The sequence below is a fragment of the Dromiciops gliroides genome, chromosome 2 (assembly GCF_019393635.1).
Source record: "Dromiciops gliroides isolate mDroGli1 chromosome 2, mDroGli1.pri, whole genome shotgun sequence".
Taxonomy (NCBI): domain Eukaryota; kingdom Metazoa; phylum Chordata; class Mammalia; order Microbiotheria; family Microbiotheriidae; genus Dromiciops; species Dromiciops gliroides.
In genome coordinates, this window is record NC_057862.1 from 392702051 (window position 1) to 392714783 (window position 12733).

At 44.1% G+C, this 12733-nt stretch overlaps 1 protein-coding gene across 1 annotated transcript in view; it reads left to right on the plus strand.

The window, feature by feature from the left end:
• The window catches only part of ENG (endoglin), a 44670-nt gene that overhangs the window by 12556 nt on the left and 19381 nt on the right, over positions 1–12733 (plus strand). The window contains exon 2 of the mRNA XM_043981180.1: positions 2486–2640. Within this exon, the coding sequence (XP_043837115.1) occupies positions 2486–2640 (155 nt within the window). The remainder of the gene's footprint in view (positions 1–2485; positions 2641–12733) is intronic.

The following is a 12733-nucleotide window of genomic DNA, read 5'->3' on the forward strand; positions in this document are numbered from 1 at the left end:
ATGGGGGGCATTAAGGCCATGACCTAGGTCCAAGAGTTCTTAGCTCTCAGTGGGTGTCTCTTACATACCCAAGTGTCTGCTTTAGCTACTGCTTCTCCCAATAGAATCAGGGCCTTATCACTCCAGGTAGCAGAGTCCATCTTTTCAAAGTTATGGGAGAGCCCAGGGGATGGTGAGGGGAGTGGCCAAAAGTGGGATGGTTTAGTCCCTGAGGCAGCAGGCTGTGTTAAGAACATTAGGCACAAAGAGCAGAAGGGTCAAAAGTAAAAATGAGGGTACAAAGAAGAAAGAAGGAATACTTATTCCATGGTGTCTGAAAGACAATTTTTAATGTTCGTATTTAAAATTTTTTGAGTTTCAAATTTTCTCCCTTATCTCCCCCTCCCTAAGACAGGAAATAATTTGATATAGATTATATATGTGCAATCATGTAAAACATATTTCCATATAAGTCTTGTTGTGAAAGAAGAAACAGACTAAAAGGGGAAAAAACATGAAAAAAAGAAAGTGAAAATAGTATGCTTCAATCTGCATTCAGACTCCATAGTTCTTTTTTTTTTTTTGGCAAGGCAATGAAGGATTAAGTGACTTGCCCAGGATCACACAGCTAGTAAGTGTCAAGTGTCTGAGGCCGGATTTCAACTCAGGTACTCCTGAATTCAGGGTTGGTGCTTTATCCACTGTGCCAACTAGCTGCCCCCTTCACAGTTCTTTTTATGGATGTAAAGATCATTTTCCATCATGAGTCTCTTGGAATCATCTTGGATCATTGTATTGATGAGAAGAGCTAAGTGTGAGATTAAAATTGGATATTAGATCATAAATCTCCCCTACTTAACCTTTCCTTTAATTTATCTCCCAGACTAGTAAATGGAAGAAGCTTCTGGTTTTCTAGTTAGAGCTTTTATTGTATGGTAGTTACAAGGTGATGTTGATTAGAAGGATAGGAAAGTAGAAATACAATACAAATCGTCTTAAGTCTAGGCTTAGTCTATATTCCGTATAAAACTCACCAAAACCCAAGGCCACCTTTGGGGAGAGAGACAGAGTCAAACACGTGCTGTTAACTGAGAGCCGGGCCGAGTCAAACTCCAGTCAGCGTCTGTCTGTGCAGCGCAGCCAGGAGACCAGTGGAGCAGGAAAAAAGGCCCCACTTCCATTCTCTCCTTGCCTTTTAAGCTCGCACCCCGGAAGTCGAGTGCTCAGCAGGCAATCTGGCGTGCGTCGCAGGCGGACTGGTGTGCGTAGCTCATGCTGTTGGTCTCCTCCCCAAAAGGGTGGTCCTAAAAAAAAACTGGCGTCTCTCCATTATCTAACCGACTGTTAAAACTTTTTACCACATAAGTCATTCATAGATGACTTAGTTCTCAGCAATACTCTGATCCAAGACAATGGTCATCTCATTGATCCTCACACAATATTACTGTTAATGTGTACAATGTTCTCCTAGTTCTGCTCATTTCACTTTGAATCAATTTACATAAGTCTTTCCAGGTTTTTCTAAAATCTGCCTGCTTATCATTTCTTATAGCACAATAGTATTCTATTACAATCATAAGCCTCAACTTGTTCAGCCATTCCCCAATTGATGAGCATTCCCTCAATTTTTAATTCTTTGCCACTACAAATGATTTACCCAAAGCCATGAGACAAAGCAGGACTGTTGGCAATTTGTCCCAGATGTCAATGTTGGGGTGGGGAAAGTATCATTCCTTCACCCAAGGTGGTCTGGCTATCAATGTGCCCCCACCTGACCCCACAGGGGCCATGAGGAAAAACAGGCTGAGGAGAAGGGCAAAGGAATGGTATTGAGGCTGGAGGAAGGGGAGAAGAGACACATTCTAGGTCTGGGGACCCTAGAGGTCATTTAGTTCAACCCTCCTCATTTTATAGTTGAGGTAACTGAGACTCAAAGAAGTTAATTGACTTGCCCTACAAGAACGCACTGGTTGTGAGGGTCAGAGGCAGAATTTGAACCCAGGTCCTCTGATTCAAGAGCCAACATTCATTCTACTATATCACACTACCTCCAAATGAAAGTTGTCCATTCCAGTAGTAAATGGACTATCTTCTGAGCCCATCATACCTCTCCCCCTGCCCCTCCTCAACTGTTTTGGCCATAGATTAAAAAAAAAAAATTCTTAGTTATGCTTCTGACCAAGAACTAGGACTAAATCTTGGTTTTCCTGACTCCTACTCCAGGACTTTTTTCACTTTTTTTTTTTTTTTTTGGTGAGGCAATTTGGGTTAAGTGACTTGCCCAGGGTCACACAGCTAGTAAGTGTCAAGGGTCTGAGTCTGGATTTGAACTGAGGTCCTCCTGAATCCAAGGCCGGCGCTCTATCCACTGTGCCACCTAGCTGCCCCACTTTTTCCACTTTGAAAGCAGGGATCATAGTCCCCAGTCATCCTAGCTTCTTTCCTCCCCCATCTCTGCCTCCCTGCCCAGGTGGCTTTAAAGATGACTATGTGTATTCCTTAACAGATGCTCTGAAGGAACCTGACTGTGACCTGGAGCTCCCGGATTCTGAAACAGGAAAGGTGACATACACCACAAATCAAGTCTTCTGGGGTTGCCTGGGCAAGAGATCCCTTAACTCTACCCAGGAAGTCCATGTCCTCAACCTGAGGTTTCTAAAGGTGAGTTATCCCTTGACCAGCTGGCTCCAGGGCCAACTGCCATAGGACGCAAAAGGAAAGTCTCCCCAAACCTGACACCCCCTCTCAACAGTAAACAGAAACTCAACCAGCTGTTACTGGCAGGTCTCAATGTCTTGAGATGAGCACAGTGACACTGGCATCTTACAGGGAACAGGGTGGCTCTTCCTGACCAAAACGCCCACCAGAAAATCATTTGTAAATGATGCAAATTTCCCGAGTGCTATCATTAACTAAATAGGCTTCTTTGTTCTCTGATTGGGACTAGGAAGGCCAGATGACAGTCAAACAATCAGCAAGCATTTATTAAGTGCCTACCATATTCCAGGCATTGTGGGATAGAAAGAAAAAGGAAATAGTTCCTACCTTTGATAGATAGACAAACAAAAGATGATCTAAACTGGATGGATGGATGGATGGATGGATGGATGGATGGATGGATGGATGGATGGATGGATGGATGGAGAAAGAAGGAGGAAGAGAAGGGGAGAGAGAGAGAGTTCAAATGAACATTTATTAAACACTTATTTTGCACCCAGTACTGTACTAAGTGCTAGAAATACAAAAACAAGCAAACAGGACAGTCTCTACTCTCAAGAAGCTTACATTTTTTTTTTTTTTTTAGTGAGGCAATTGGGGTTAAGTGACTTGCCCAGGGTCACACAGCTAGTAAGTGTTATATGTCTGAGGCCGGATTTGAACTCAGGTACTCCTGACTCCAGGACCGGTGCTCTATCCACTGCACCACCTAGCCGCCCCCAAGAAGCTTACATTTTAATGGCGGAAGACATACCAGTGTTGATCGGCAGTTTTCCTTCAGTATTCTTTTTTTGTGTGTGTGAGGCAATTGGGGTTAAGTGACTTGCCCAGGGTCACACAGCTAGTAAGTGTTAAGTGTCTGAGGCCAGATTTGAACTCGGGTACTCCTGACTCCAGGGCTGGTGCTCTATCCACTGCACCATCTAGCTGCCCCTTCAGTATTCTTTATTAGCCTTGGGGCTATAACGAGCATGTGATGACAAAAATAAAATTGTCCCTGTCCTCAGGGAGCTTACATTCTGTTAGTCCATTACGCATCTACTAAGGCTTCTTGCAGCTCTGAGTCCTATGGTTGGAGTCAGAGCAGGAGCCCTAATGCTTTCCATCAGCAAGATACAGGAGGAGCATTGATTGCCCCCAGGTTCCACAATCTGCTGGAATCCTTAGTCCTGTGACCTTTCCTGACTTGAGGCCTCCTCTATAGATCATACTCCAAAGGAGAGAGAATTTCTCTCATGGAATCTGAAGATTCCCTAAAGTCATGAGTTATCCCTATGTGGACAAAGCCAATAAAAGTCCTTAGTTAGGGGGTTTGAGGAGAGGGGAGTTCCCCTCTAGGGTGGGCAGACTCAGCAATTTCAAGGAGAGAGGTTCTTGACTGACCTGACTCTCCTAGCTCTGACGGTTCTGGGAAGCTTGTTGTGGAAACAGGAATAAGAACAAGCAAAGGGACAGGGCTCCATTAAAGCTGCACCCCGAGTCACATCGTACTCTCAGAAATCAGGAAACCACCATGGGGTGTCTCATGGGCTGTGGTAAGAGAGCTTCAGCATAAACACCCCTCACAACCCCAGACCAGTAGGACTGATTCAGCCCTTACGTAGATTCCAGTAGCGCCTTGAACAACACTGGCTGGAAATGTGGAGATTTGAGGATTTTCTGATTAATAAGACAGTGACTCATTCTTGATGACAATGGCCAATCCTGTCAAAAAGCAGAGACCAGGAAAGGCTCCTTCCAGTCCTTGGGCAAGGGAGTGGGGGGGGTTCCTGCCACCTCCCCTGGGGCCAACTGGGGATATGAATAGGGAGGCACTAGCCCAGCGGATTTCACTGCCGTAAGAAACTCCCAGGTTACGAAACTCTCTCTGCCAATACAGGTTGGCACATTTTCTATAACTCTCACCGACACTTACATAGAAAGCCAAGAGGTCGAGTGATCTGCCCAGAGTCATACAGCTATTACTTATTTTTTTTAAATAATACATTTATCATTTATTTATTTTAAGCATTCATTTAAAAATGTTTTTGCATTCCAAATTCTCTCCCTCCTTCCTGCCCCTCCCCCACCCATTGAAAAGGCAAGCAATGTGATATCAGTTATACGTGTGAAATCATGCAAAACATATTTCCAAGGGTGGCTAGGTGGCGCAGTGGATAGAGCACCAGCCCTGGAGTCAGGAGGACCTGAGTTCAAATCCGGCCTCAGACACTTGTGACCCTGGGCAAGTCACTTAACCCCAATTGCCTCACTAAAAAAAAACAAAAACAAAACCAACATATTTCCATATTAGACATGCTACAAAAAGAAAAATAAAAAGTGAAAAAAATCACGCTTCAATCTGCACTCATGCTTCATCAGTTCTCTCTCTGTAAGTGGATATCATTTTTTTGCTGGGCAATGGGGGTTAAGTGACTTGCCCAGGGTCACACAGCTAGTAAGTCAAGTGTCTAAGGCCGAATTTGAACTCAGGTACTCCTGAATCCAAGGCTGGTGCTTTAACCACTGCGCCACCTAGCTGCCCCAAGTGGATAGCATTTTTCATCAAAATTGTTTTGGATCATCGTATTGATCAGAGTAGCCAAGTCTTTCACAGTTGATCATCACTACGATGTCGCTGTTACTGTGTACAATGTTCTCCTGCTTCTGCTCACTTCCCTTTGCATCAGTTCATAAGAGTCTTCCAAGCTTTTTCTGAGCCCATCCTACTCGTCATGTCTTACAGCAGAATAGTATTCCATCACAATCATACACTACAATTTGTTTAACCATTCCCCAGTTGATGGGCATCCCCTCAGATTTCAATTCTTTGCCACCATGGAAAGAACTGCTATAAATATTTTTGGTTTTGATCTCTTTGGGATGCAGATCTAGTAGTGGTATTGTTGGATCAAAGGGAATTCGTGGTTTTATAGCCCTTTGGACATAGTTCCAAATTGCTCTCCAGAATGGTTGGATCAGTTCACAACTCCACCAGTAGTAGAACCATTAATTACTAGAGGTAGAACCTGAACCCAAGTTTTCCAGGCTTGGAGGTCAATTCTCTAACTACTTCATTATGCTGCCATCTGATACAATAACAATAATAATGATATAAATAATAGCTAAAACAATGTAAGCATTTATATAGCACTTTAAGGTTTGCAAAATATTTTTACAAATATTATCACATTCACTCTTTAGTACCAATGGTGTCAAACACAAATAGGAATGGGAGCCACGAATCTATAGCTAAGGTTCCCTGTGAGCTTAATATTGACAGTTTTAAAATGGAATATTATGTTTTATTGTATTTTTATTTATTTTGTTAACTATTTCCCAATTTCATTTTATTTTTATTGAGGCCTATGGTTCCTTGTTTGACACTTCTGCTTACAACAGCTCTGTGACATACTATTACTTTCCCCATTTTACAGATAAGGAAACTGAGGCAAGCAGAGGTTAAGTGACTTGCCCAGCATCACATAGCTAGTAAGACTCTAAGGCTAAATTTTAACTTAGGTCTTCCTGATGACAGTTATAGTGTTCTATACATTGAGACATCCCCTTACAGGTTGAAAAATATGTTCCCATACATTAATGCATCCTCACGATGACCCTTGTCAACAGGAAAGGGATTATTAGAAGGTCTGCATATTATTCTACTGGGCCTCTAGGTGGCATTATGAATAGAGTGCTGGGCCTGGAGTCAGGAGGACCTGAGTTCAAACCTGGCCTCAGACATTTCCTAGCTGTTCGACCCTGGGCAAGTCACTTAACCTCTGTTTGCCTCAGTTTCCTCAACTGTAAAATGAACTGGAGAACAAGGAAATGTCAAACCACTCCAGTATCTTTGCCAAGAAAACCCCACATGGGATCGTGGAGAGTTGGACATGACTGAAAATGACTGAACAAGAAAATAATCTACTAGAGCAGGCTGCAGGAGGCAATGGGGACAGTGCCTAGCTTTGGACTTGGAGTCAGGGAGACTTGAGTTCAAATTTGGCCTTAGACACTTGGTAGCTGATCAAATCCCTCTCTTGGCCTCAGTTTTCTCACCAATAGAATGGAGATAATAATAGCACTTACCTCCCAGGGCTCTTGTGAAGACAAAATGAGATTCTATTTGTAGAAGACTTTGCAAACCTTTAAGCATTATCTAAATGCTAGCTATTATTATTACTTTTAATGTGTAAGGGCAATGTTCATGACACTACATATGTAAAGTACTTTGGAAAACTTGAAAACACTCTATACATACGAGCCATTCTGGTTATTCCCATTTTTCTGATGAGAATACTGAAGCCTAATGAGGTGTAGTGACTTGCCCAAGATGGCACACAGTGAGTCTGTGACAGAGTTGGGGCTAGAATATGATGTGTTTTTCCCCTGCATTCTGCTGCTTCACTGGATGGTCAGACAAGGCGGGGATCAGAGTCCCAAGGCTTGGCTCGATGCAGCAGCTTGTTGGTGTCTGGGTTGGGGCTGACAGACAGCCGGCTCCTAACCAGGCTTGGGTGGGAGGGGGCCTGGAAGGGGAGAGGGAGGAGGACCAGCCACATGGCTCCACTCCTAGAAGAATTACTGGAAGCTGCTTTCTATAAGTGACTCCCAATGTGCAGGGGACAGAGAGACAAAATTCCCTTTCCCGCAGTCGCTGGGTCCATCAACAATGGTCTCTGGAAAACACAGGCAACAAAAATAGAAACGGAGGCCCCACATGGCCTGGGGGGAGGGAGGGAGCCCTGGGGTCAGTCAGGGGCCTGGAGTCCTGGTCTGGAGCTCTAATTCTCCCTTCTGGAAGTCACATGAGCTTTAATGGGATCACAGGAGGAGGGGGGAAGGAGAGGCGATTTGCTGCCAAGCATCTATGAGGGCTAATACTGGAGCCTAGTCCCTCTCTCCTCCAAGCCGGAGGCAGAAAGGGTAGGACAAGTGGAGTCATCTGGACTGGAAGAGGATAGGGATCTGTTTTCCCAGAACTCACCATCTCCATGTAGGCAAATGCAGAAAAGAGCTGCAATTTTGTCAGTCGGGAACCCCTGGCTTGGGAACTCCATCCATCAAAAGACATCACGACCAACTATGTCTTAGGAGAACATAGGATTGTCGGATCATTGATTTAAAAGCCGAGAGGACTGTGTTGTTGTTCAGTCGTTCGGAGTGTGCAGCTCTTCGGGACCAGGTCAAGGCTGAATAGGCTCTTCTGTGGGAATAGGGAAAGTATCTCTCTCTCTCTCTCTCTCTCTCCCAGGCAAGTGACCTATATAAAGGGTGAGTGAGATAGCTCAAACTAAGGCCCACACACACAGAACCAACTTCACTGGCAGTTGTTGTTCAGTTGTGTCTGATTCTTTATGCCCTTTTGGGGTTTTCTTGGCAAAGATACTGAAGGGGTTTGCCATTTCTTTCTCCATCTCATCTAACAGATGAGGAAACTGAGGCAAACAGGGTTAAGTGACTTCCCCAGTGTCACATAGCTAGTAAGTATCTGAGGTCAGATTTGAACTCGAGTCTTCCTGCCTCCAGGCCTGATGTTCTGTCCACTGCACCACCTAGCTGCCCAGAAGAGACTATAGATGTCATCTTATTCTTAAGGAGTTGCTTGAGACAGAGAGAGGTTAAATGATTTGCTCCAGGTCACACAGCTAGTAAAGTGTCAAAGGCAAGATTTGCACCCAGTCTTCTTGACTCCAAGTCTAGCTCTCTGTTCCCTATTCTTAGCCACCTCCATAGGAGTGTGTCTACGCATGCATAAATGTCAGTCCGGGACTGGCAAATGGATCTCATTTATGCTGGAGATGCTCCGTGCATTTCTATGAAATGATTTGTCCTGCTTTACCACAGTGTTTTCAAGCTTTATTCTCTTGTTGTGTTACTTCAACTTCACTGAGCCTCAATTGCCCTCTCTGTAAAATGGGGAATTGGTCTTTTCCAGCTCTTAACATTCTAGATCCTATCTATGGGCGGTAAGATCAACACTGTTATCAGCCCTTAGGGATTTTCCCAAGTGACTTTTTCTGAAGATCTCCGTAGACCTTTCCAGAATGAGAGGAAGGAGACTGATAGGGTGACCTGGCGGGCCTGGCCCCTGCCCTGCCAGCAGAGTGTCCAGCTCTTGGGTGGAAAGCCTGCATTTCCCCAAATGTCGTCGGTGCCGAATTGTGAATTTTCTCCAGCTGACTTCGTGGTGGGGCTCAGACTTCCCAAGGGAATGAATGGGTTCTCTGCTCTGATCACCCAGGGCTTACACCGGTGCCTGGGGGGTCCTGTGCTCCTCTTCCTCCCCCTGCCCTGGCAGCTTTAGTGATCCCTGGACTGGGGGATGGGCCTGATGTAGTTAGGTTTGTATTGGCCTTCTGCCTTGGGGATATATGTCCCCTCTGGTAATGTTTTTCCTGCCTCCGCGCTGTTTGCTGAAATCATCCACCACCTCTGTCTCTCCCTTCTGCAAGAAGCCTTTCCTCTCTGCTCCCTGTTTGATCTTAATGATCATGGAATCACAGAATCTACATGTCAGAAAGGACCTCAGAGTTCAACTAAACATACCCTCCTCTCTCACTCCCTAGCTAGCTACCACCCTAGTAAGGCTCTCATCACCTCTCACCTGTACTACCATAATAGCCTTCTTCTTCTTCTTCTTCTTCTTCTTCTTCTTCTTCTTCTTCTTCTTCTTCTTCTTCTTCTTCTTCTTCTTCTTCTTCTTCTTCTTCTTCTTCTTCTTCTTCTTCTTCTTCTTCTTCTCCTCCTCCTCCTCCTCCTCCTCCTCCTCCTCCTCCTCCTCCAGGGCCGGTGCTCTATCCACCTAGCACCATCTAGCTGCCCCCATAATAGCTTTCTAACCAGTCTCCCTGCCTTAAGCCTCTCCCTATGCCAATCCATCCTCCACTCAGCTGACAAAGTGATTTTTCCTAAAGTGCAGGTTAGAATATGTAACACAGGGGCAGCTAGATGGCGCAGTGGATAGAGCACCAGCCCTGGATTCAGGAGGACCTGAGTTCAAATCCGACATCAGACACTTAACACTTACTAGCTGTGTGACCGTGGGCAAGTCACTTAACCCCAATTGCCTCACCAAAAAAAAAAAAAAAAAAAAGAATATGTAACACACCAGCCTCCCTCTCCTCCTCCTCCTCCCGACTCAATAAACATCCATGCTCCCTATTACCTCCAAGATCAAATATAAAATCCTGGTTTTTTCATCTAAAGCCCTCCACAAGCTGGCCAATCCAGGCACTCTATCAACTAGCCACAATGGCTTCTTTTCTGTTCCTCATACTCAGAACACTTCATCTCCCACCTCCATGTATTTGTACTGGTTATCCCTGCTCCCTCCCCATTCCTATAACACTCTGCACCTTCATCTCTGCCTCTTAGCTTCCCTGGCTTTCTTGAAAACTCAGGTCAAATCCTACCTCCATCCTTTGATCCCCCTTACCCCCATCTCACTAACTTTCCTCTTAAGTCACCTTCCTTGAGAGCAGGGACTGTCTTTTGTCTTTCTTTGTGTTCTCAGTGCTTAGCACATACTAGGTGCTTAATAAATGCTTATTGACTAACTAAATGTATATATTATATATGTATGTAGTTATCCACATCTTTTCTCCTCCATTAGACTATGAGTTCCCTGAGGACAGGGACTGTTTTTTTCCTTTCTTTGTATACCCTGTGCTTACCACAGAATTTGGCAGCTGGGTGGCTCAGTGGATAGGGTCCTGGGTTTGGAGTCAGCAAGACCTGAGTTCAAATCTGGCCTCAGACATTCACTAGCTGTGTGACCTAGGGCAAGTCACTTAGCTTCTCTTTACCTTCATCCACTGGAAAAGGAAATGGCAAACCACTCCAGGATCGTTGCTAAGAAAATCCCATATAAGCTTATGACAAGTCAGACACTGAACAACAAAAAGTGCTTAATAAATGCTTGTCAGAGGTTTGTAAAACACTTAATGTTAAAGAGGAGTTAACCAGAATCCTCAGAAGGTAGGATTTTCCAGCTCAGATTTTCATTCTATAATCTCAGCTTTTTTGCATGAAAAAGAAAATGATGACATTTCATTATTGAAAATGAAATTAGTTTGAATTTTAAAAAAATAAGTGCTTGTCAAAAAAAAAAAACCTTTTTAAATAAAAATAAATAAATAAATAAATGCTTGTCAGTCAACTGTCTGACAACCCACTCGTTGCAGAACAGAAATCCCCTCGATTACATATCTACCAGGTGGTCGTTCAGCCTCCACTTCCAAGACCACCAGTGCTCTTGGAGGCAGCCTCTTCCATTGTTGGGCAGTTGGAGATTTTTTGTGTTGAGCTGAAATCTGCCTTTCTGACACCCTCATCTGTTACTTCTCAGTACAGATGACCCCTATCTTCTGTCCCCTGAGTGTTCTCCAGGCTTAATCACCACAATCTCTTCATTTCTGACCCCTCCTTGTCATAGTTGTGAGTTCACACATCATCCTGTTTTACCCCTCAGGACCACACTCCAGTCTGGCATTGTCCTTCCTAAGATGGGGTACCCAGCTCTGCACTCAGTGCTCCAATCCCAAGTTTTCCTGCTCTTAATTCTAATTCTTCTCATAATGCCATAAAGGGGGGGAGGAGCAGCTAGGTGGCTTCGTGGATAAAGCACCAGCCCTGGATTCAGGAGGACCTGAGTTCAAATTTGACCTCAGACACTTTACACTTACTAGCTGTGTGACCCTGGGCAAGTCACTTAACCCTCATTGCCCCAAAAGAAAAAGAAAACAAAACAAAACAAAAATAATGCCACAAAGGTCCTCATTTTCACCTCTCTTAAGAAACTGAAAGCTCTATGTGAGCAGTGTCCATTTTAGGGACTTGAGTGTATCACAGTACCTGACACAGAGCCAGGCACACAGAAAGCCCTAAATATAAATCTGTTGGTTGGGTTTAATAATAGCACACTATACAAAATGGCGCTTTGAGCTTTGCAACCCAGTGCAAGGAGGAGATAGGAATTGGTCCAGAGGTATGCTGGCTCTGGAGAGCCAGTTGTTAAATTTTCAGTGTATTTATGCCTCAAAAGTCTTCCAATGCTACAAATCAGGGCTTGGTTGGTTTGTTTGTTTGTTTATTTATTTGGCAATGGGGGTTAAGTGACTTGCCCACGGTCACACAGCTAGTAAGTGTCAAGTGTCTGAGGCCGGATTTGAACTCAGGTCCTTCTGAATCCAGGGCCAGTGCTTTAACCACTGCGCCATCTAGCTGCTCCCCCCCCCCCCCCCCCCCCCCCCCCCGCTTGGTTTATTGATTGTTTAGACTTAAGAAAGTGGTGAAAAATGTTAATCCGCTAACACAGATTAAATTTAAAAGTCTGTCCTTTGTAAACTTTTTTTCCTCTTGGGGAATCAGTTGTTAAACATTTACCAGCACATCACTGAGCTATGATTTCACTGATATAGGGAATTTGATGATACAGAAGTTCCCTTTACCAGTGCGGGTTGGCACTTACTCTACTATTGTTCCGTTGATGGGTCATACTTGACCTTTTGTGATTCCATTTGGGATTTTCTTGACAAAGACACTGGAGTGGTTTGCCATTTTTTTCTTCAGCTCATTTTACAGATAAGGAAACTGAGGCCAACACAGTTAAGTGATTTGCCCAATATTACACAGATAGTAAGTGTCTGAAGTTAAGATTTGAACTCAGTTCTTCCTGACTCCAAGCCCAGTGCTCCATCCACTGCACCCATCTAACTGTACCTTAAAGAGTTGCCTTTAGGGGTGGTTTCAGAAAAACCTGGGGAAAAAAAAGGAAAGAAAAACCTGGAAAGACTTATATGAATTGATACAAAGTGAAGTGAGCAGAACCAGCAGAACGTTGTACACAGTAACAGCAATGATGTATAAATGGCCAACTGTAAATGATTTAGCTATGCTGATCAATACAATGATTCACTACAATTTCAAAGGACTCATGATGAAAAATACTATACAACTCCAGAGAGAGAAAACTGGTGAACTCTGAGTGGAGTTGGAGCATAATTTTTTCACTTTATCTTTCTTGTTTTGTTTTGCAACATGGCCAAAGTGGAAT